Here is a 17,150-nt window from a genome sequence, read left to right on the forward strand (position 1 = left end):
AAACATGAGGGACCTTCAAGCGGCTATTGGATAGGTACATGGATTACGGTAGAATGATGGGGTGTAGATTAATTTGTTCTTAATCTAGGACAAAAGTTCAGCACAACATCATGGGCCGAAGGGCCTGTTCTGTGTTGTATTTTTCTATGTTCTATGTGGGTGTCTATTGGCAAGGTCAGAATTTATTGCCTATTCCTCTTGAGAAGATCGTAGTGTGCCGCCTTCAACAACTTCAGTTGCCTGTTATTCTTTGCATTGTTTTTATACAACTAAACCAGTTTGACAAGCCAAATCAGAGGTAGTTAATGGTTAACACGTTTGTGTAGGCTTCAGGTGTAAGGCCAGCAAGTTTTCTTCCCCATTCATAAACTAGGTCACTTTCATGGTCACTTTCACCAGCTTTGAATTTCCCAAATCTCAAAACTTGAATTCAAATTTTCAAAATGGCATTCTAGGATTTGAACAAACTTTAAAAAAATTCTTAGTCCAATAACAACGATTATACTATACCTGAATCACACAACTTTGCATACTTCATAACAGAGGGAGAAAGTCCTGTGTTCACTAATTGTTCATCTTTCTAAACATACATGTGTTATTCATGTGTGGCATTGCTGTCTTAACTCTTTAGCTCATATAGCAAACAACAAATCCCATGGTGCTACAAACAAAGAGTACCAGAATATGCAACTCAAAAGGTTCATTGGACCAGAGTAATTGAGTGACGTTTACTTTTTCATTCTGATTTCAAGTTGCTGGAGTCAGAGCAAAGGACATCACGTGCAAACAGGGGGGAGGGAGAAAGCAATAGAGCTGCACGTGAATTACCAATGATAAGTAAACGATGGAGGTTCTTTCTGCAAGCTCTGAGTTAATTATCCTATCTCTTTTCTCCCTTATCTCCTAATTTACTCATTCTCCTGCTCGTCTTCCTCCCTGTTTGCAATTGCCCTTTTCTCCTGCTTATTCCACAGCCCTGACCCCTTCTAGGGGCAAGGTTACAACAGACTTCATTAATCTTGGAGACACTAAACTTTAGCACCTACTCAGATTTGCAGCCATCTAAATTGATGCACAGGATACTAGTAATGTGCTCAATTCGCTCTTGGCAAAAGTCTGCAGCTCTCAGGCCTTGGGTTTTAACCTGGTGTTATCAGCGGGGGATGGGGACACCACCGATGAGCGCCTATTGCAACATTTAGATACTGGCTGCTTGAATATGTTTGTATTTACATGTTGAAATGATGGCACGATCCAGTTTATTTCTTTGCTTATCTTTTCCAATACAACACTTCAGAAAAATGTGAACATTTTAAGCTTAGTACATGTAAGTAATTAACAAAATTACATTTAATCCCTCGGTATGTAGCCTAAAATTCAATTTATTTCGTATCCAAGAATAAAATTAATCGCGCTTCCAAGTTTAATGAAATAAAGACCGTTACAAAATTGTGAAAGAGGAAACTGGGAGCACACGCTGGAATAAAATCACTGCTCAGCTGCATACATTCCACATGTCCACACAGTGAAGGATTGGCTGGCACCTTTTGAAAAGTTGCAGTCACAGTCAGCCACATGACCCACTGACGTGAGGAAAGGGGCGAGAACTCAATGTGATATTTGTTTGAACATCGCTTCTGGCTTCACAAAGGAATGAGGCACAAGTGACTAAATGGGTCCGGTTCAGATTCTCCTCGTCCTCAGTCTTTCCGAGATCGCAGAATCCAGCACTCGAACTTACTACATCGCAATCAAAGAAGAGACGTGGGACTACGCACCGAGCGGCACAAACGTCCTGACAAACCAAGAGCTGGAGCAGGATGAGTATGTAGAGAAGGGAACCCTTCAGCGGCTCAGAGCTGGCGATTCCAGCCGGCAGCGTTTGCGTTTCTCAACATTTAGTCTGTCGTTGTGTGATCAGTGGTGTCTTCAAAGTGTCAACTGCATTTTGTCGACAGTGGAATGTAATTAGCTCGCTTACATTCAGCTTCTCCCGCATCATGATGTCCTTTTTTTGGGCTACTTTTAATATTTGTTCTTTGAATGCGGGCATGGCTGGCATGGCCAGTATTAATTGCCCATCCTACTTTTGAAGGGTGGTGAGTCCCAATCTGGAATCGCTGTTTTCCAAGTGATGCAAGTCTACCCACATTGTTGTTTTGGAGGAAATTTCAGAATTTAGAGCCAGGGAAGATGAAGGAACATTGATGTCAGGATGGTGTGTGATTTGGAGGAGAATCCCAGGCAGTGGCGTTCTTGTGTGTCCGTTCCCCTGTTCTTCCAGGCTGTGCAGGTAATGGGTTTGCAAGGCTCTCTAGCAGGAGTTAGACCATAAGACATAGGAGCAGAATTAGGCCACTTGGCTCATCGATAGACCATAAGACATAGGAGCACAATTAGGCCACTCGGCCCATCGATAGACCATAAGACATAGGAGCACAATTAGGCCATTCGGCCCATAGATAGACCATAAGACATAGGAGCACAATTAGGCCACTCGGCCCATCGATAGACCATAAGACATTGGAGCACAATTAGGCCACTTGGCCCATTGAGTCTGCTCTGCCATCCAATCATGGTTGATATGTTTCTCATCCCCATTCTTCTGCCTTCTCCCCATAACCTCTGATGCCCTTATTAATCAAGAACCTATCTACCTCCTGACTTAAAGACATTCAGTGATTTGGCCTCCACAGTCTTCTGCGGCATAGAGTTCCACAGATTCACCACCCTCTGGCTGAAGAATTTCCTCTTTGTCTCAGTCTGAGGCTGTGGCCTCGGATTGTAGTTTTGCCTACTATGGAAACACCCTCTTCACATTCACTCTGTCTAGGCCTCTCTGTATCCTGTAAGTTTAAATAGCATTTCCCCCTCATCCTTCCAAACTCCAACGAGTACAGACCCATAGTCTGCTCCTCATACAGCAATCTCTTCATTTCAGGGGTCATTCTTGTGAACCTCCTCCCGACCCTTTCCAAGGCCAGCACTTACGTTCTTAGATATGGGGTCCAAAACTGCTCACAATACTCTAAATGGAGTCTGACCAGAGCAGTATACAGCCTCAGACATACATCCCTGCTCTTGTATTCTAGCCCTTTCGACATGAATGCTAACATTGCATTTACCTTCCTGACTGCTGACTGAACCTGCACGTTAACCGTAAGAGAATCTTGAACTAGGACTTCTAAGATCCTTTGTGCTTCTGATTTCCTAAGCCTTTTTCCATTTAGAAAATAGTCTATGCCGCCATTTCTCCTATCAAATTGCTTCGTCAATACTACCTATCTCTCTGCATATCTTTGGATCATCTGCAAACTTAGCAACAGTGCCCTCAGTGCCCTCAGTTCCTTCTTCCAGATCATTAATGTGTATTGTGAAAAGTTGTGGTCCCAACACCGACCCCTGCATGCCACCATCTGCCATCCTCAAAAAGACCCCTTTATCCCCACTCTTTGCCCTCTGCCAGTTAGCAAATCCTCTATCCATACCAGTATCTTACCCTTAACACCATGGGCTCTTAAACCTATATAACAGCCTCCTGTATGCCACCTTGTCAAAGGTCTTTGGGAAATCTAAATAGATCACGTCCACTTGTTCTCCTTTGTCTAACTTCCTCATTACCTCCTCAAAGAACTCAGATTTGTCAGACATGACCTCCCCTTGATGCAATCCATCCATACAAATGGTACACACCGCTGCCACTGTGCACTGGTGGTGGAGGGAATGAATGTTTATGGTGGTGTCATAGTCAGAAGAGTTTAACAGAGGCCAGTTTCGTTCAGTTGGCTGGACAGCTGGTTCATGATGCAGAGTGAGGCCAACAGCCCGGGTTCATTTCCTATACCAACTGAAGTTATTCATGAAGGCTCACCTTTTCAAAGGGGAAAGCAGATATGGTCATCTGGGACTATGGCGACTTTACTTGCTGGAATCTTACAGCACAGCAAGTGGCCTTTTGACCTATCGTGTCTGCGCCAGCCACCAGGCATTTATTCTAATCCCATTTTCCAGCACTTGAATGCTATGGAGTTTCAAATGCTCATCTAAATGCTTCTTAAATGTGTGGAGGCGTATGGGCTGCCAATGAAACAGGCATCTTTGTGCATGATGGCATTGCACTATTTGAACGCTGATGGAGCTGCTTTCATCGAGGAAAATGAGGAGTATTATATCACACTTAACTTGTGGATGGTGAAAGACTTGGGGAGTCAGGTATTGATTTACTCAATCCAGAATTCTTAGCCGCTGACCAGCTCCATCCACAATATTTATATGGTTAGTCCTATTCAGTTTCTGATCAAAGATAATTCACAGGATGTTGATGGTGTGGAATTAATTGATGGTAATCGTATTGAATGTTAAGGAGAGATAGTTAGACTTTCTCTTGTAGGCAGTAGTCATTGCCTGACACTTTTCAGAGCAAATGCTACTTGTCGCTTATTATCCCAAACTTGAATATTGTTCAGATCCTACTATTTGCAGGACTGACTATTTCATCATCTGAGGAGTTGTGAATGGAGCTGGACACTGCATCAGTGGCGACCCCCTTCTGATCTTATGATGGAATGGAAAGTCAGTGACGAAGCAGCTGAAGATGGTAGGGCTGAGGACACTATCTGTGTAACTAATGCAGTGATGTCCTTGGACTGTGACAACTGGGGCTGTAACATCCACAGCCATCTTTGTTTGTCTAGATACAGCTCCATCCATTGGACAAGTTTTGTCCCTCATTCCCATTGACTTCAATTTTACAAAGACTCCTTGATGGCACACTCGGTCTGTTGCTATCCTCGTATCAAGGACAGTCATTCTCACCTTATGGGTGGAATTCAGCTCTTTTGACTACATCGTACCAGGCTGTCATGGGGTCTGGAGTTGAGTGGCCCTGGCACATCCCAAACTTGAATATTGATGAGCAGGTTATTGGTGAGTAAGTCATGTTTGACAGCACTATTGATGGCACCTTCTGCCACTTTGCTATTGACTGCAAGTCGACTGATGGTAATTGGATCTGTCCTGCTTTTTGTGAACAGGGCATATCTGTTGGTTAGACACAAAGTATTTGGTGGAACACTTTGGTCAGGGGCAAGGCTAGTTCAGCATTACATCTGGAATGATGTCAGAGCCATTTTAATAACCAGTGTGCTCAACCATTTCTTGATATGGTGATGAGTGAATCAAATTGGCTGAGAACGGGCAACTGTGATGCTGGGAACTCAAAAGGAGGCCAAGAAGAATCACCAACTCAGCATTTATGATAGAAAATGGTTGCAAATTCTTCAGTCTTGTCTTTTGCACTGATTCACTGGAATCCCCCATAATGTTTGATGGGGATATTCATGGAGCTCCTTACCCTGTTTTCTAAATGCCACCACCTGTCATGGCTGGATGGGGCAGGACTGTGGTGCTTCGATCTAATCCAATTGGTTATGGGATCACTTATCTCTGTCTATAGAATGCTACTTCCACTCTTTGGCATGTGTTTTGGCTTCACTGTGTTGGCATCACATTTGTAGGTAAGTCTAGTGCTGTTCTGGATGCTCTCCTGCAGTCCTCACAGAATTAGGGTGAACCCATGGCTTGATGGTAATGGTACACTGAGGAATATATATATATTAAGGTTATAGAGACTAAGGTAAACTGTTGCTGCTGAAGGCCACAGCACCTCATGGATGCCTAGTTCTGAATTGCTATATCTGTTCTGAATCTATCCCATTTGGATGTTGGTATTGCCACACCAACATGATGGAGTGTGTTCTCCATGTAAAGACTGGATTTGGTCTGCACAAGAATGTTGTAGTGGTCACTGTCATCAATACAGTCACAGATAATGTGGCTCGTGAGTATGATGCCAAATAGGTCATTCCCTCGTAACCTGTCACAGACCCAGACTTTCAGCACTCTGCCAGTTACAGATGATCCATAGAATCCCTACAGTCGAGTCTGCACCGACCCCCTGAAAGAATACTCTACATAGGCGCACTCCCCGCCCTAATCCCATGCTTCTGCACATCGATCATGGCCAATCCACCTAACCGGCGCATCTTTGTGCTGGGTGAGGAAACTGGAGCACCTGGAGAAGACCCACATAGACATAGGGAGAATGTGTAAACTCCACACAAGACAGTCACCCAAGACTGGAATTGAACCCAGGTCCACGGAGCTGCGAGGCAGCAGTGCTCACCACTGTGCCACCATGCCGCCCTGTTTGGCTTTATTCTTATTTTACTTTTCTGTAGTAGTTTGATGCAACTAAGTGGCTTGCTAGGCCATTTCAGAAGGAAGTTAAGTGTCAACCATATTGCTGTGGGTGTAAACTGGATAAGGACAGCACATTTCCTTTTATGAAGGAAGTTAAAGAACTAGATGGGTTTTTTATGACAGACTGGTAAAATTTTAAATTACTGGCTTGTGGCGGCCAAGCATTCATAGCGACGTCGCTTTTTGACCTTTCGATGTAGGCTCTTCCTAACATTGTGAAGCAGAATTCACCAAGCGTTGGATTGTTTACCCACTAATAGGGAACGTGAGCTGGGTTTAGACCGTCGTGAGACAGGTTAGTTTTACCCTATGTAAATTATGTAATTTATGTAACTAACTGAATTTAAATTCCCCAGCTGCTGTGGTGAGATTAAAACTTCTGTCTCAAGCCTTTGTATTCCGAATCCCGTAAGATAATCACTATGCTGCAATTTCTGGTCTGTCATTACGTTTTTAGTACTACGTTGTTTGACTTTGAGAAGTTGAATAATCTCCCATGTTTATTGTGATGATGAATTGTTTTAAAGGAGACACAATTATTTATTTATTTAAAAAAATAAATTTAGAGTACCCAATTCATTTTTTGCAATTAAGGGGCTATTTAGCGTGGCCAATCCACCTAGCCTGCACATGTTTGGGTTGTGGGGGCGAAACCCATGCAAACACGGGGAGAATGTGCAAACTCCACACGGACAGTAACCCAGAGCCGGGATTGAACCTGGGACCTTGGCGCCATGAGGCAGCAGGGCTAACTCACTGCGCCACCGTGCTGCCCAAAGGGGACACAATTATAATATTTAAAAAAATATTTTTATTCTCCTTCTTTTTCACATTTTCTCCCAAATTTACACCCACCAACAATAAACAATAATCAGCAACAAATATGTTAATCCCCATATCAATAACAACGATCCCATCCTCCCACCAAACCCCAAACATTAGCCCGCATGTTCACATAAACAAATGACAAAAAGGAATCAGGGATTACCCATAGTCATCCTTAATACACACAGCCCCCTCCCCCCAACCCCACCCCCCCCCCCCCCCCCCCCCCCGCCCCCCGCAATGCTCACGCACATCTTCTACTCCTTCAAAGAATCGGCTCATCCTCGCCCTCGTGAGGTGTGCTCTGTATGCCACTTTCAGCTATATCAGCCCCAACCTCGCACATGAGGTGGAGGCATTTACTCTCCGGAGCACCTCACACCAGACCCCCTCCTCAGTAACCTCTCCCAACTCTTCTCCCACTTTGCTTTGATCCCTTTCAGTGGTGCCTTATCCTCTCCAAAATAGCTCCGTACACCGCTGACGCTATCCTCTTCTCCAGTCCCCTTGTCGTCAGCACCTCCTCCAGCAACGTGGAGGCCGGTTCCTCCGGGAAGCTCTGTATCTCCTTTCTGGCAAAACCTTGAACCTGCATGTATCTAAACATTTCCCCCTGCTCCAGCCCATACTTCGCTTCAAGCTCCTTCAATCCTGCAAACCGACCCCTAAGAAACAAATCTTTTAGTGTCTTAATCCCCTTCTCTTCCCATTTCTGAAAGCTTCCGTCCCACCTCCCTGGCTCAAATCTGTGGTTCTCCCGGATCGGCATTTCCCTTGACCGTGCCCCCAACCCGAAGTGTTGGCGAAAGTGCCTCCAAATTCTCAATGAAGCTATTATTGCTGGACTCCTTGAGTATTTCCCTGGAGCTATCGGGAGTGGCGCTGTTGCTAGTGCTTTCAGTCCTGACCCCCTGCACAAACTCTCCTCCATCCTGACCCACTGGGAATTAACCCCTCTGACTCAGCTCCCCACCTTCTCCACATTCGCTGACCAGTAATAGTACATCAGGTTCAGAAGACCCAAACCCCCTGCCTGCCTTCCCCTCTGTAGCAGCACCTTCCTCACTCTGGCCACCTTACCTACCCATATAAACGAGGTAATCCTTCCCTCAATCTCCCTGAAAAAAGCCTTTGGCAGGAAAATTGGTAGGTATTGAAAATTAAACAGAAATCGCGGCAACACATTCATTTTAACCGTCTGTACCCACTTGCCAGTGACAGAGGGAGACCATCCCACCTTGCCAGATCCGCTTTCACTCTCACCACCAAACTAGAGATGTATCTGCGAAGCCTCCCCCACTCCCAGGCAACCTGCACCCCCAGATACCTAAAGTGAGTCGCTGCCCTACGGAATGGCAGCCCCCCCACCCCTGCCCCCACCCCCGGCTGAGACACCACAAAATACTTACTCTTGTCTAGGTTCAGCTTGTACCCCGAGAAAGACCCAAATACTCGCAGCAGCTCCAATATTCCCCCTATCGACGCACTCGGTTCCAACATGTATAACAGCAAGTCATCGGCATATAAGGACACCCTATGTTCTATCCTCCCTATGTTCTATCTACCCCCCCCCCCTCACTATTCTTTTCCATGCTCCCGAACTTCTTAATGCGATGGCCAACGGCTCAATTGCAAGTGCAAACAGCAGGGGGGACATAGGACATCCTTGCCTTGTCCCATGGTGGAGAGAAAAGTATCTCGAGCTGAAGTTATTTGTGCGGACACTCTCCCTCTGCTCCTTATATAGTAGCTTTACCCAATTCACAAATCTTGGTCCAATCCCAAAACGCTCCAGAACTGCCATCAAGTACCCCCATTTTACCCGGTTAAACGCCTTCTCGACGTCTAATGCCACAACCACCTCTGTTTCCTTCCCTTCCGCCAGTGGCATAACAACGTTCAAAACCCTCCTAATGTTCGAAAAAAGCTGCCTCCCTCTCATGAACCCCGTCTGATCCTCACCTATCACATTAGTGAGGCACTCCTCCAGCCTACCCGCCAGTACCTTCCCCAATACTTTTGCGTCCACATTTAGAAGTGATGTGGGCCTATACGACCCACTCTCCGTCGGATCCTTATTTTTTTTAGCAACAGTGAAATCGATGCCTGCTCCCAAGTTTGTGGCAACACCCCCTTCCCTATCGCCTCTTCAAACATCCCCATCAGGGGTGTCAGCTTATCCTTTAATTTTTTATAATATTCACAATTATAATGTTTTTATGCGTTTGTGAATGCATGAATGACTGGCGATAATAGCATCGCATCTCCCTATTTTAAAACTATCGGCTATTTTAAGTATTGGATTACAAAAGAGTTCAAATAATCCAGCAGTTTACCCTGCAGCAGATGTAGAGTACAAAGCATCCCTGTGTTTGATAGAGTGAGTATGAAACCATTTCCTTGAAGCAACACCCTTAGCACACCTTGTTAAGCAGCAGTGCTTCTTTAACATTTATTTATGCGTTTTATATTTTGGCAAGGAATGGGTAGGAATTGCAGACACGTTTTCCCCATACAAGAAACATAATTCAGTTTCTGTAAACTGTCCTGCAGTGCGGAATTTCTTTCGATTACTCAATAGCTGAACAGTGATCAGTTTGTTCAAATGTTTCCTTGCAACAACTTTACCCTATTTGTGACATTTATCAAGTCTCTGTCATTTTGAAAATGCACAACTCTGCATTTGTAAGAAGTAATACTTGATCATTTTGATGGTAAATCTCTTGGTTTCCTCCGGGTGCTCCGGTTTCCTCCCACAGTCCAAAGATGTGCAGGTTAGGTGAATTGGCCATGATAAATTGCCCTTAGTGTCCAAAATTCTATGACAATCTATGATTAACCTAGGACAAAAGTTCGGCACAACAAAGGGCCTGTTCTGTGCTGTATTTCTCTATGAATTCACCCAGCTGGAGGGGTAAAAGGCCAAGTGGTAGAAGGAGTTCAGAATGGTGCTGGAGGAGGGGGTGTGGTGTGAAGTGTTGCGCAAGGTAAACGTCTTGACTTCATGTGTGAGATAGGGTTGATTTAATTCAAAGTGGTGTACAGTGTACGTTTAACAAGGTCAAGGTGAGTCAGTTGTTTGAGGGAGTGGGGACAAGTGGAGCGGTGTGAGAGGGGCCCGGCCAATCATGTTCGCATGTTCTGGTCTTGCCCGGAGCTGGGGAGGTTTTGCGGCTCGTTCTTCACCATGCCAGCAATTCCGTAAATGGATTTGGAACCCAATCCCCTGGGGACCATATTTGGGATGTCAAACCTGCCCGAGCTACAGATGTGGTGGATGTTTTAGCCTTTGTCTCGCTGATTGCTTGCAGGCGGGTACTGTTGGGGTGGAGGTCAGCTTCTCCACCCTGTGCCTCAGTATGGCTGAGGGACTTAATGGAATGCCTACACCTTGAACATCGAGGGGTTCAATACAAAATGGCACCCGTTCAGTCTGTATTTCATTGGCCACTGTCAGCTGTTAGGGATGGGGTGTGCGGGGACGTTAGGGTGGGGTGTGTTTTAATTGTTATGTATAAAATGTTGAAAACTTAATTACATTTTGCAAAAAAAATTGAACAATTACAGAAATGTTTGTTGTAGTGCAGCAGCCAACGCAAAGCTGGTGAAAATAGGCGGGCAGCTTATTTGAAACATTATGAAGTGGATAGTGCAGTGCTCAGTTAAAGGTTACCAGCAACCATAAAGCATCTTAAAAAACTAAGCCATTCCCAATTCTGTATTATCTGGCAGCTATTCATACTGTGGAATGAATTGTGGGCAGATGCTTTGGGGGAAATGTGAAGTAAAGGAAATAATTGTTTCCAATGGCTGAAAAACAATGAAAGAATTGTCAGCTGAGTTGTACAGCCACAGGGTAAAGTTGTAATTTCAGTTCTCTTTGAAACAGCCACAGTGTCTGCAGAGCTTCATAAATTGGCACAAACTGAAATGAGATATATGCGGTGAGTTGTTATGATCTGGAATGCACTTCCTGAAAGGACAATTCAATAGTGAGGAGACTCCGAAGTAGAAGATTGAGTAGCCACTTTAAAAGGGAATTAAGGTATATAACTGAAAAGCAAGCAATTGCAGCGTTATGAGCAAAGAGACTAATCAGATAATTATTATGACGAACCAACACAACTGTGATAGACCTCTATCTGCGTTGTGTTATATGTGCTCCCTGTGCCACATAAGTGCCAGGCAGTGACCATCTCCAACAAGAGAGAATGCAAATGTTTCCCCTTGACACTCAACATCATTACCATCACTGAATCCCCACTATCACATTCTTGAGGGTTACCACTGGCCAGAAATTTAACTGCATCTGCCATATCAGAGGTTTGGAATTCTTATTTTTTATTTAGCATTTAAGGGATGTGGGCTTTGCTGGCTAATCCAGCATTTACTGCCCATCTCTGGAGGACTGGCAGGAAGGTGGCGTTGAGGCCGGGATGAAATCAGCTCAGACTGTCTTGAATGGCGGAGCAGGCCCGAGGTGCTGAATTGCCGACTCCTGCTCCTAGTTCTTGTGTCCTTTAAGTTATCCTGACTTGGAAATATATTGCCCTTCCTCACATGCCTCTGGGTCAAAATTCTGGAACTCCCTTCCTAGCAGCACTGTGGGTGGCCCTACACTTAATCTACTGCAGTGGTTCAAGAAGGCGGCTCACCAGCGCCTTTTCGGGCAATTGGAGGGCGGGGGAGGAGGGGGGGGGGGGGAATGTTGGCCTAGCCAGCGATCCTGACACCATGTGAATGAATAAAAAGAAAGTTCTATATACTCAGGAATGGGTGCAAACAGGCTTCCAACAGGGAGTCTAAGAAGGGGGTGATTTGTTTTCTTAAAATAAAGCCCATGGATGTGCTAATATTTATGTTCAAAATATTGAAGCAAAATTAATTTTCACAGCTTTCCTTTAGTCATTGCAGCATTGGTTGCTTGAGGCTGGGAGGTGGGGGAGATGTTTTAAAGCAAAGTTATGCTGATCCTTGAACATTTCTTAGATATTGTTTAGCAGCTGCAAAACATTTACAATAGTCTAAGAATGAAATGATGAAAATCACTTCATTTTCAGGACTTGGTTTTTCCACCATTAACTGAAGAGCTAAGCACCCACTCGCAATTCATACCTGCAGTGAAGTTTAACTTTTACATCAAATTCACAGCATTGATCTGAAAATACATGTGGTCTATTGTACCTCGGCTCAGCCTGTCAAATCACACTCCAATTTGACCACATTGCTTTTTGTCCACAAATAATAATAATAATGCAATCCATCAGAGTAAAATTGGGATAGATTTTCAACATGCCCAGATGACAAACCACTGGGTTTTATCAAACTATTATAGAAACTCTTTGATTTTTTTGTTTTTATCAACTAAAACAATTAAAAATAAGCAGTTTCCAAAATTGATGATAACCAATCCACAAAGCCGCTTTACGTTCGTGTGGCAAGCTGAAGATTCACCCCATTGTGTCTCGAGCTAGAACAGGAACCAACAAATGTCTCCCTTAACTACGATGCACATTAAAACCAGTCTGCTCACTTTCCCTGAAATGGCACACTTGTGCAGGATACATGTAGCATGTGTTAGTGTTTATATCTGTACAAGTGTACTTATGGGCTTTAGGGGATGTTGGTAAAGCCAGGTTTATTGACCATTCTTAACTGCATTGCAAAGGTGCGAGGGATCTTGTTCTTCGAATGCTGCTGTCAGTGTGGTGATGATACTCCCAGATGGAGTCAGGAGGGTAATTCTAGGATACAGGTGTTGACAAAACAATAATAAAGTGATGGCAGTGATATATATCCAATGAAGGATTTGAGAGTTTCTACAATGGATAGGTAAGCAGAGTGACATGTTAAATATACCCCTATTTTACTCTGTTCACATCTGAGTGATTTTACAGGCTGAGACATTGGAGAGGAACTTCTAACGTTTCCCATAATATTGCTGTATTTGATGGTGGAGGTCCCAATATAGCTGGGTTATTGTCAAAGTAACCTAATCGTACAGTGCGTCATTTTTTAAAGAAAGAAATTGAGTACCCAATTTTTTTTCCAATTAAGGGACAATTTAGCGTGGCCAATCCACCTATCCTGCACATCTTTTGGTCATGGGGGTGAGACCCACGCAGACATGGGGAGAATGTGCAAACTCCACACGGACAGTACCCAGGGCAGGGATCAAGCCCCAGGTCCTCAGCGCCGAGAGGCAGCAGTGCTAACCATTGCGCCACCGTGCCGCCTCCTCATACAGTGCATCCTGTGGTGTCAATTGTACATGAAGCATCCAATCATTTATATCCAGATGACATAGAACAGTACAGCACAGAACAGGCCCTTCGGCCCTCGATGCTGTGCCGAGCATTGTCCGAAACTAAGATTAAGCTATCCCACTCCCTGTCATTCTGGTGTGCTCCATGTCCCTATCCAATAACCGCTTGAAAGTTCCTAAAGCGTCCAACTCTACTATCACAGCAGGCAGTCCATTCCACGCCCTAACCACTCTGCGTAAAGAACCTACCTCAGACATCCCTCCTATATTTCCCTCCATGAACCTTCTAGTAATGCCCTCTTGTAACTGCTACATCCACCTGAGGAAATAGTCTCTGAACGTCCACTCTATCCCCTTCATCATCTTATAAACCTCTATTAAGTTGCCTCTCATCCTCCTCCGCTCCAAAGAGAAAAGCCCTAGATCCCTCAACCTTTCCTCACAAGACCTATCCTGCAAACCAGGCAGCATCCTGGTAAATCTCCTTTGCACCCTTTCCAATGCTTTCACATCCTTCCCATAATGAGGTGACCAGAACTGCACACAATACTCCAAATGTGGTATCACCAGGGTCATGTATAGTCAGTGATGCAGGGTGATACTTTGAATGCAAGTCTTGGCAGGTAATTAAGTGTTTGCAGGTCCAGACAGAGCAACTTGAGAGAGGGATAATCACAGGTTAAAGATGTGTAAATTGTCTCAAGCAAGGACAGTTGGTAGGATTTGCAAGCCCAGGCCAGATGGTTGAGGGGGGGGGGGGGGGGGGGGGGGATGTGTGTGTGTGAATGTAATGATTATCTATCTCTCCAGTTCTCATTTGCTGTTTCTGATGGACCATCCTCCCTCTCAAACTGTGATTAATTAAGTGTTTAGCTATGTTCTCCTGGGCCTTGTGCACCAGCACTTGGAGTTGGTAAATGACAGTACCGGGTGCTGTGTGACGCTTCTTGTGCAAGTGTTTTTGATATCTTGACTCTGTTTCCTTTGATTATGCATATTCTTGTCCTCTAGAAAGATGAGTAGTCTTGAGATTTCGTGAAGTTAGCACACGTGTGTACAGTTGCTCATCCGATTTGCGAATGTATCATGCCATTATGTTGACATCTACAATATGAATTTACATGAAGGTTTTGAATTGCTCGTACTTTGCGGTATCCAAACTTGGGACAGGCATTTTGCACAGCAAGTTGTACTGCAGCTGTTTCTTAGTCAGCTTTTTTGGCTCAGTTACATTTTTGGCCTGCACCCAGATCACCTGCATTCTGAAAACAATACCACTCTGTCTAAAATCTGCTCCAGTGCTTGCTGAACCATCTGATATTGAGCAAGGTGCCTTTCCGTATCTGATAGAATCGCCTTCCATTCCTGCAGGTCGTGGATAAGCATTTCCACCATTTGGTCATTTGAATAGTTCTCGTTTGGACAGATCTTCATTTTTCAAGCATATTGGAGCACACTTGGGGTAGAGAAATACACCAGACTTGTTGAGCATCAATCAGTTTCTGAATCAGACCTAATGCTCTGTTGGCCACTGAGAATAACATGGGTTGCACGTACTACTGAGCACAGGAATGCCATTAGTTAAAGGACAATGAGAATACTTTCAGAAATGTTAGTAACACACAATTGAACTTTGTAGTATGCCAATAACACCTTTTGGATTACATTTAGGATTATTAGGCAAACAGCACCTGTTATTACCAACATAAAAATAAATGTGACTTTTAAAAGGCAAACTTCAAAAGAATGAGAATTGAATAAATTACCCCATAAGTGTCACTCAGCTGGGAAAAAATGGAGCAAACTTAAAATAACAATAATATTGAGAATGCTGGTTAGCATATGGCCAATAAGGCAAGCTAATAGATATTTGACAAGAAGAAGGAACGGGTTAATTAAAATAACACAAATGTTGAGGGGGAGAAAGAAGGAAAAATATTTTTGGGAATATAATAATCTACTGTGACAGATTAAATGAGATTACAATTAGGTCCCAGAGCAGAGCCCTTGCTTGATGGATCATACCACTATTTTCTTTTGCTTAAAGACGTGGATGAAAAGTCGCAGGACTGCCGAATAACTTTTAGCAAAAGAATAAAATCTCTATTAAACAAGAAAAGATCAACTATAATTCACTACTCGTTCACCTCATCTGTATCTTCACAGGTGTGCACAGATTTGTAAGGATAACACAATTTACAAATTATATATCTTGTACTATAATGTTCTCGGTAAGTACACAGGCTAACTGTGGTCTGACGTGCCCCACTCTGAAACTCAGTGGCTGATGCCACTCAACACAACTTCTGTAGATTTCCCATCAAATCCCCCCCCCCCCCCAGATGCTTATCATACTGAGCTAAATGATCTCACTGGGTCTCTGACTTTCACACAAGTCTTTCTAGTCTCGAAGAACATGCTTGGAATATTCCCCCAAACAATGCTTTCTCTCCCATGTGATCGCCAAGGATTTACCTCCAGGATTTCAGTCTCTCCTTTTGGTCCTCCGTTGTTTGGATTGCCACATGCTTTCAAGCTTCACAAATCTCTCCGGTATCTGGCCATGCCAACAGAACACTACTGCGTCACAGGCTGTATTAAGATATCACCAAAGCTCTGATGCCTGGCTTTTCACCTCACCGACTTTAAAACCTGGTTCTTGCCGCTGTCTCTTTAATTTAGATGACTTTCTCTGCTTTTTACTGTAACTTCACTGTTCAGGACCTAGTTCAACGTCTTGTTCTTTATTCATTTAATTTAACTATCTTCCTGAAACATTCTTTTTGTCCTCGCTCCCTATTTAGGAGGGCGGGGGTCTTTCTTTTGGAAATTCTGCATTTGGTAATTCCCTTATCAGTTCAGGTTCTCAGTCTCTAGCTTAATTCTTTATTTCCTAGGGTGAGCCCCTGGTTGCTAGGCAACAACCTAGCTTTTCTTTAAGCCCTGTTTGCTTTCAGGACATAACCGTACAGGCATTTAAACCAAACTGAAGTTATCAACGCTTTTCAAATACAGAAAAATGAAATTAAACTTAAAGTGATAGCCTATTTCTAATACCTCAAAATACAAATGTAGATGATTTAAAACTATCTGTTTCGTGACAGGTGTGGGCTGGAGAAAGACCCAAGAGATAAGATTAAGTAATGATGTTGACACAAACTTTAAAGGTTCTCCCAATATCAATTTTCTTCCTTGAGCTATTTGTTGGGCTGTTGTAGGCTGCAAAGAGACATTGATAGGATGCAGGGCTAGGCCAAAAAATGGAAGATGGAGTTTAACCCTGATAAGTGCGAGGTGATTCATTTTGGTAGAAAAAATTTGAAGGCGGATTACAAGGTCAACGGCAGGGTTCTGAGGAATGTGGAGGAACAGAGAGATCTTGGGGTTCATATCCACAGATCTCTGAAGGTTGCCACTCAAGTGGATAGAACCATGAAGAAGGCCTATAGTGTGTTAGCATTTATTAACAGGGGGCTTGAGTTTAAGAGCCGCGGGGTTATGCTGCAACTGTACATGACCCTGGTGAGACCACATTTGGAGTATTGTGTGCAGTTCTGGTCACCTCATTATAGGAAGGATGTGGAAGCATTGGAAAGGGTGCGAAGGAGATTTACTAGGATGCTACTTGGTTTGCAGGATAGGTGTTCTGAAGAAAGGTTGAGGGAGCGAGGGCTTTTCTCTTTGGAGCGGAGGAGGACGAGAGGCGACTTAATAGAGGTTTGTAAGATGATGAGGGTGATAGATAGAGTGGACGTTCAGAGACTGATTCCTCGGGTGGATGTAGCTGTTGCAAGGGGGC

General features: G+C 44.0%; 1 protein-coding gene across 1 annotated transcript in view; it reads left to right on the top strand.

The window, feature by feature from the left end:
• The first annotated feature begins 1,579 nt into the window (after positions 1–1,579).
• The window catches only part of LOC119977512 (ferroxidase HEPHL1-like), a 146,612-nt gene continuing 131,041 nt past the window's right edge, over positions 1,580–17,150 (top strand). The window contains 1 exon segment of the mRNA XM_038818551.1: positions 1,580–1,824. Coding sequence (XP_038674479.1) covers positions 1,673–1,824 — 152 coding nt within the window. The 5' untranslated portion in view covers positions 1,580–1,672.

Source organism: Scyliorhinus canicula, chromosome 14 (assembly GCF_902713615.1).
Source record: "Scyliorhinus canicula chromosome 14, sScyCan1.1, whole genome shotgun sequence".
NCBI lineage: Eukaryota > Metazoa > Chordata > Chondrichthyes > Carcharhiniformes > Scyliorhinidae > Scyliorhinus > Scyliorhinus canicula.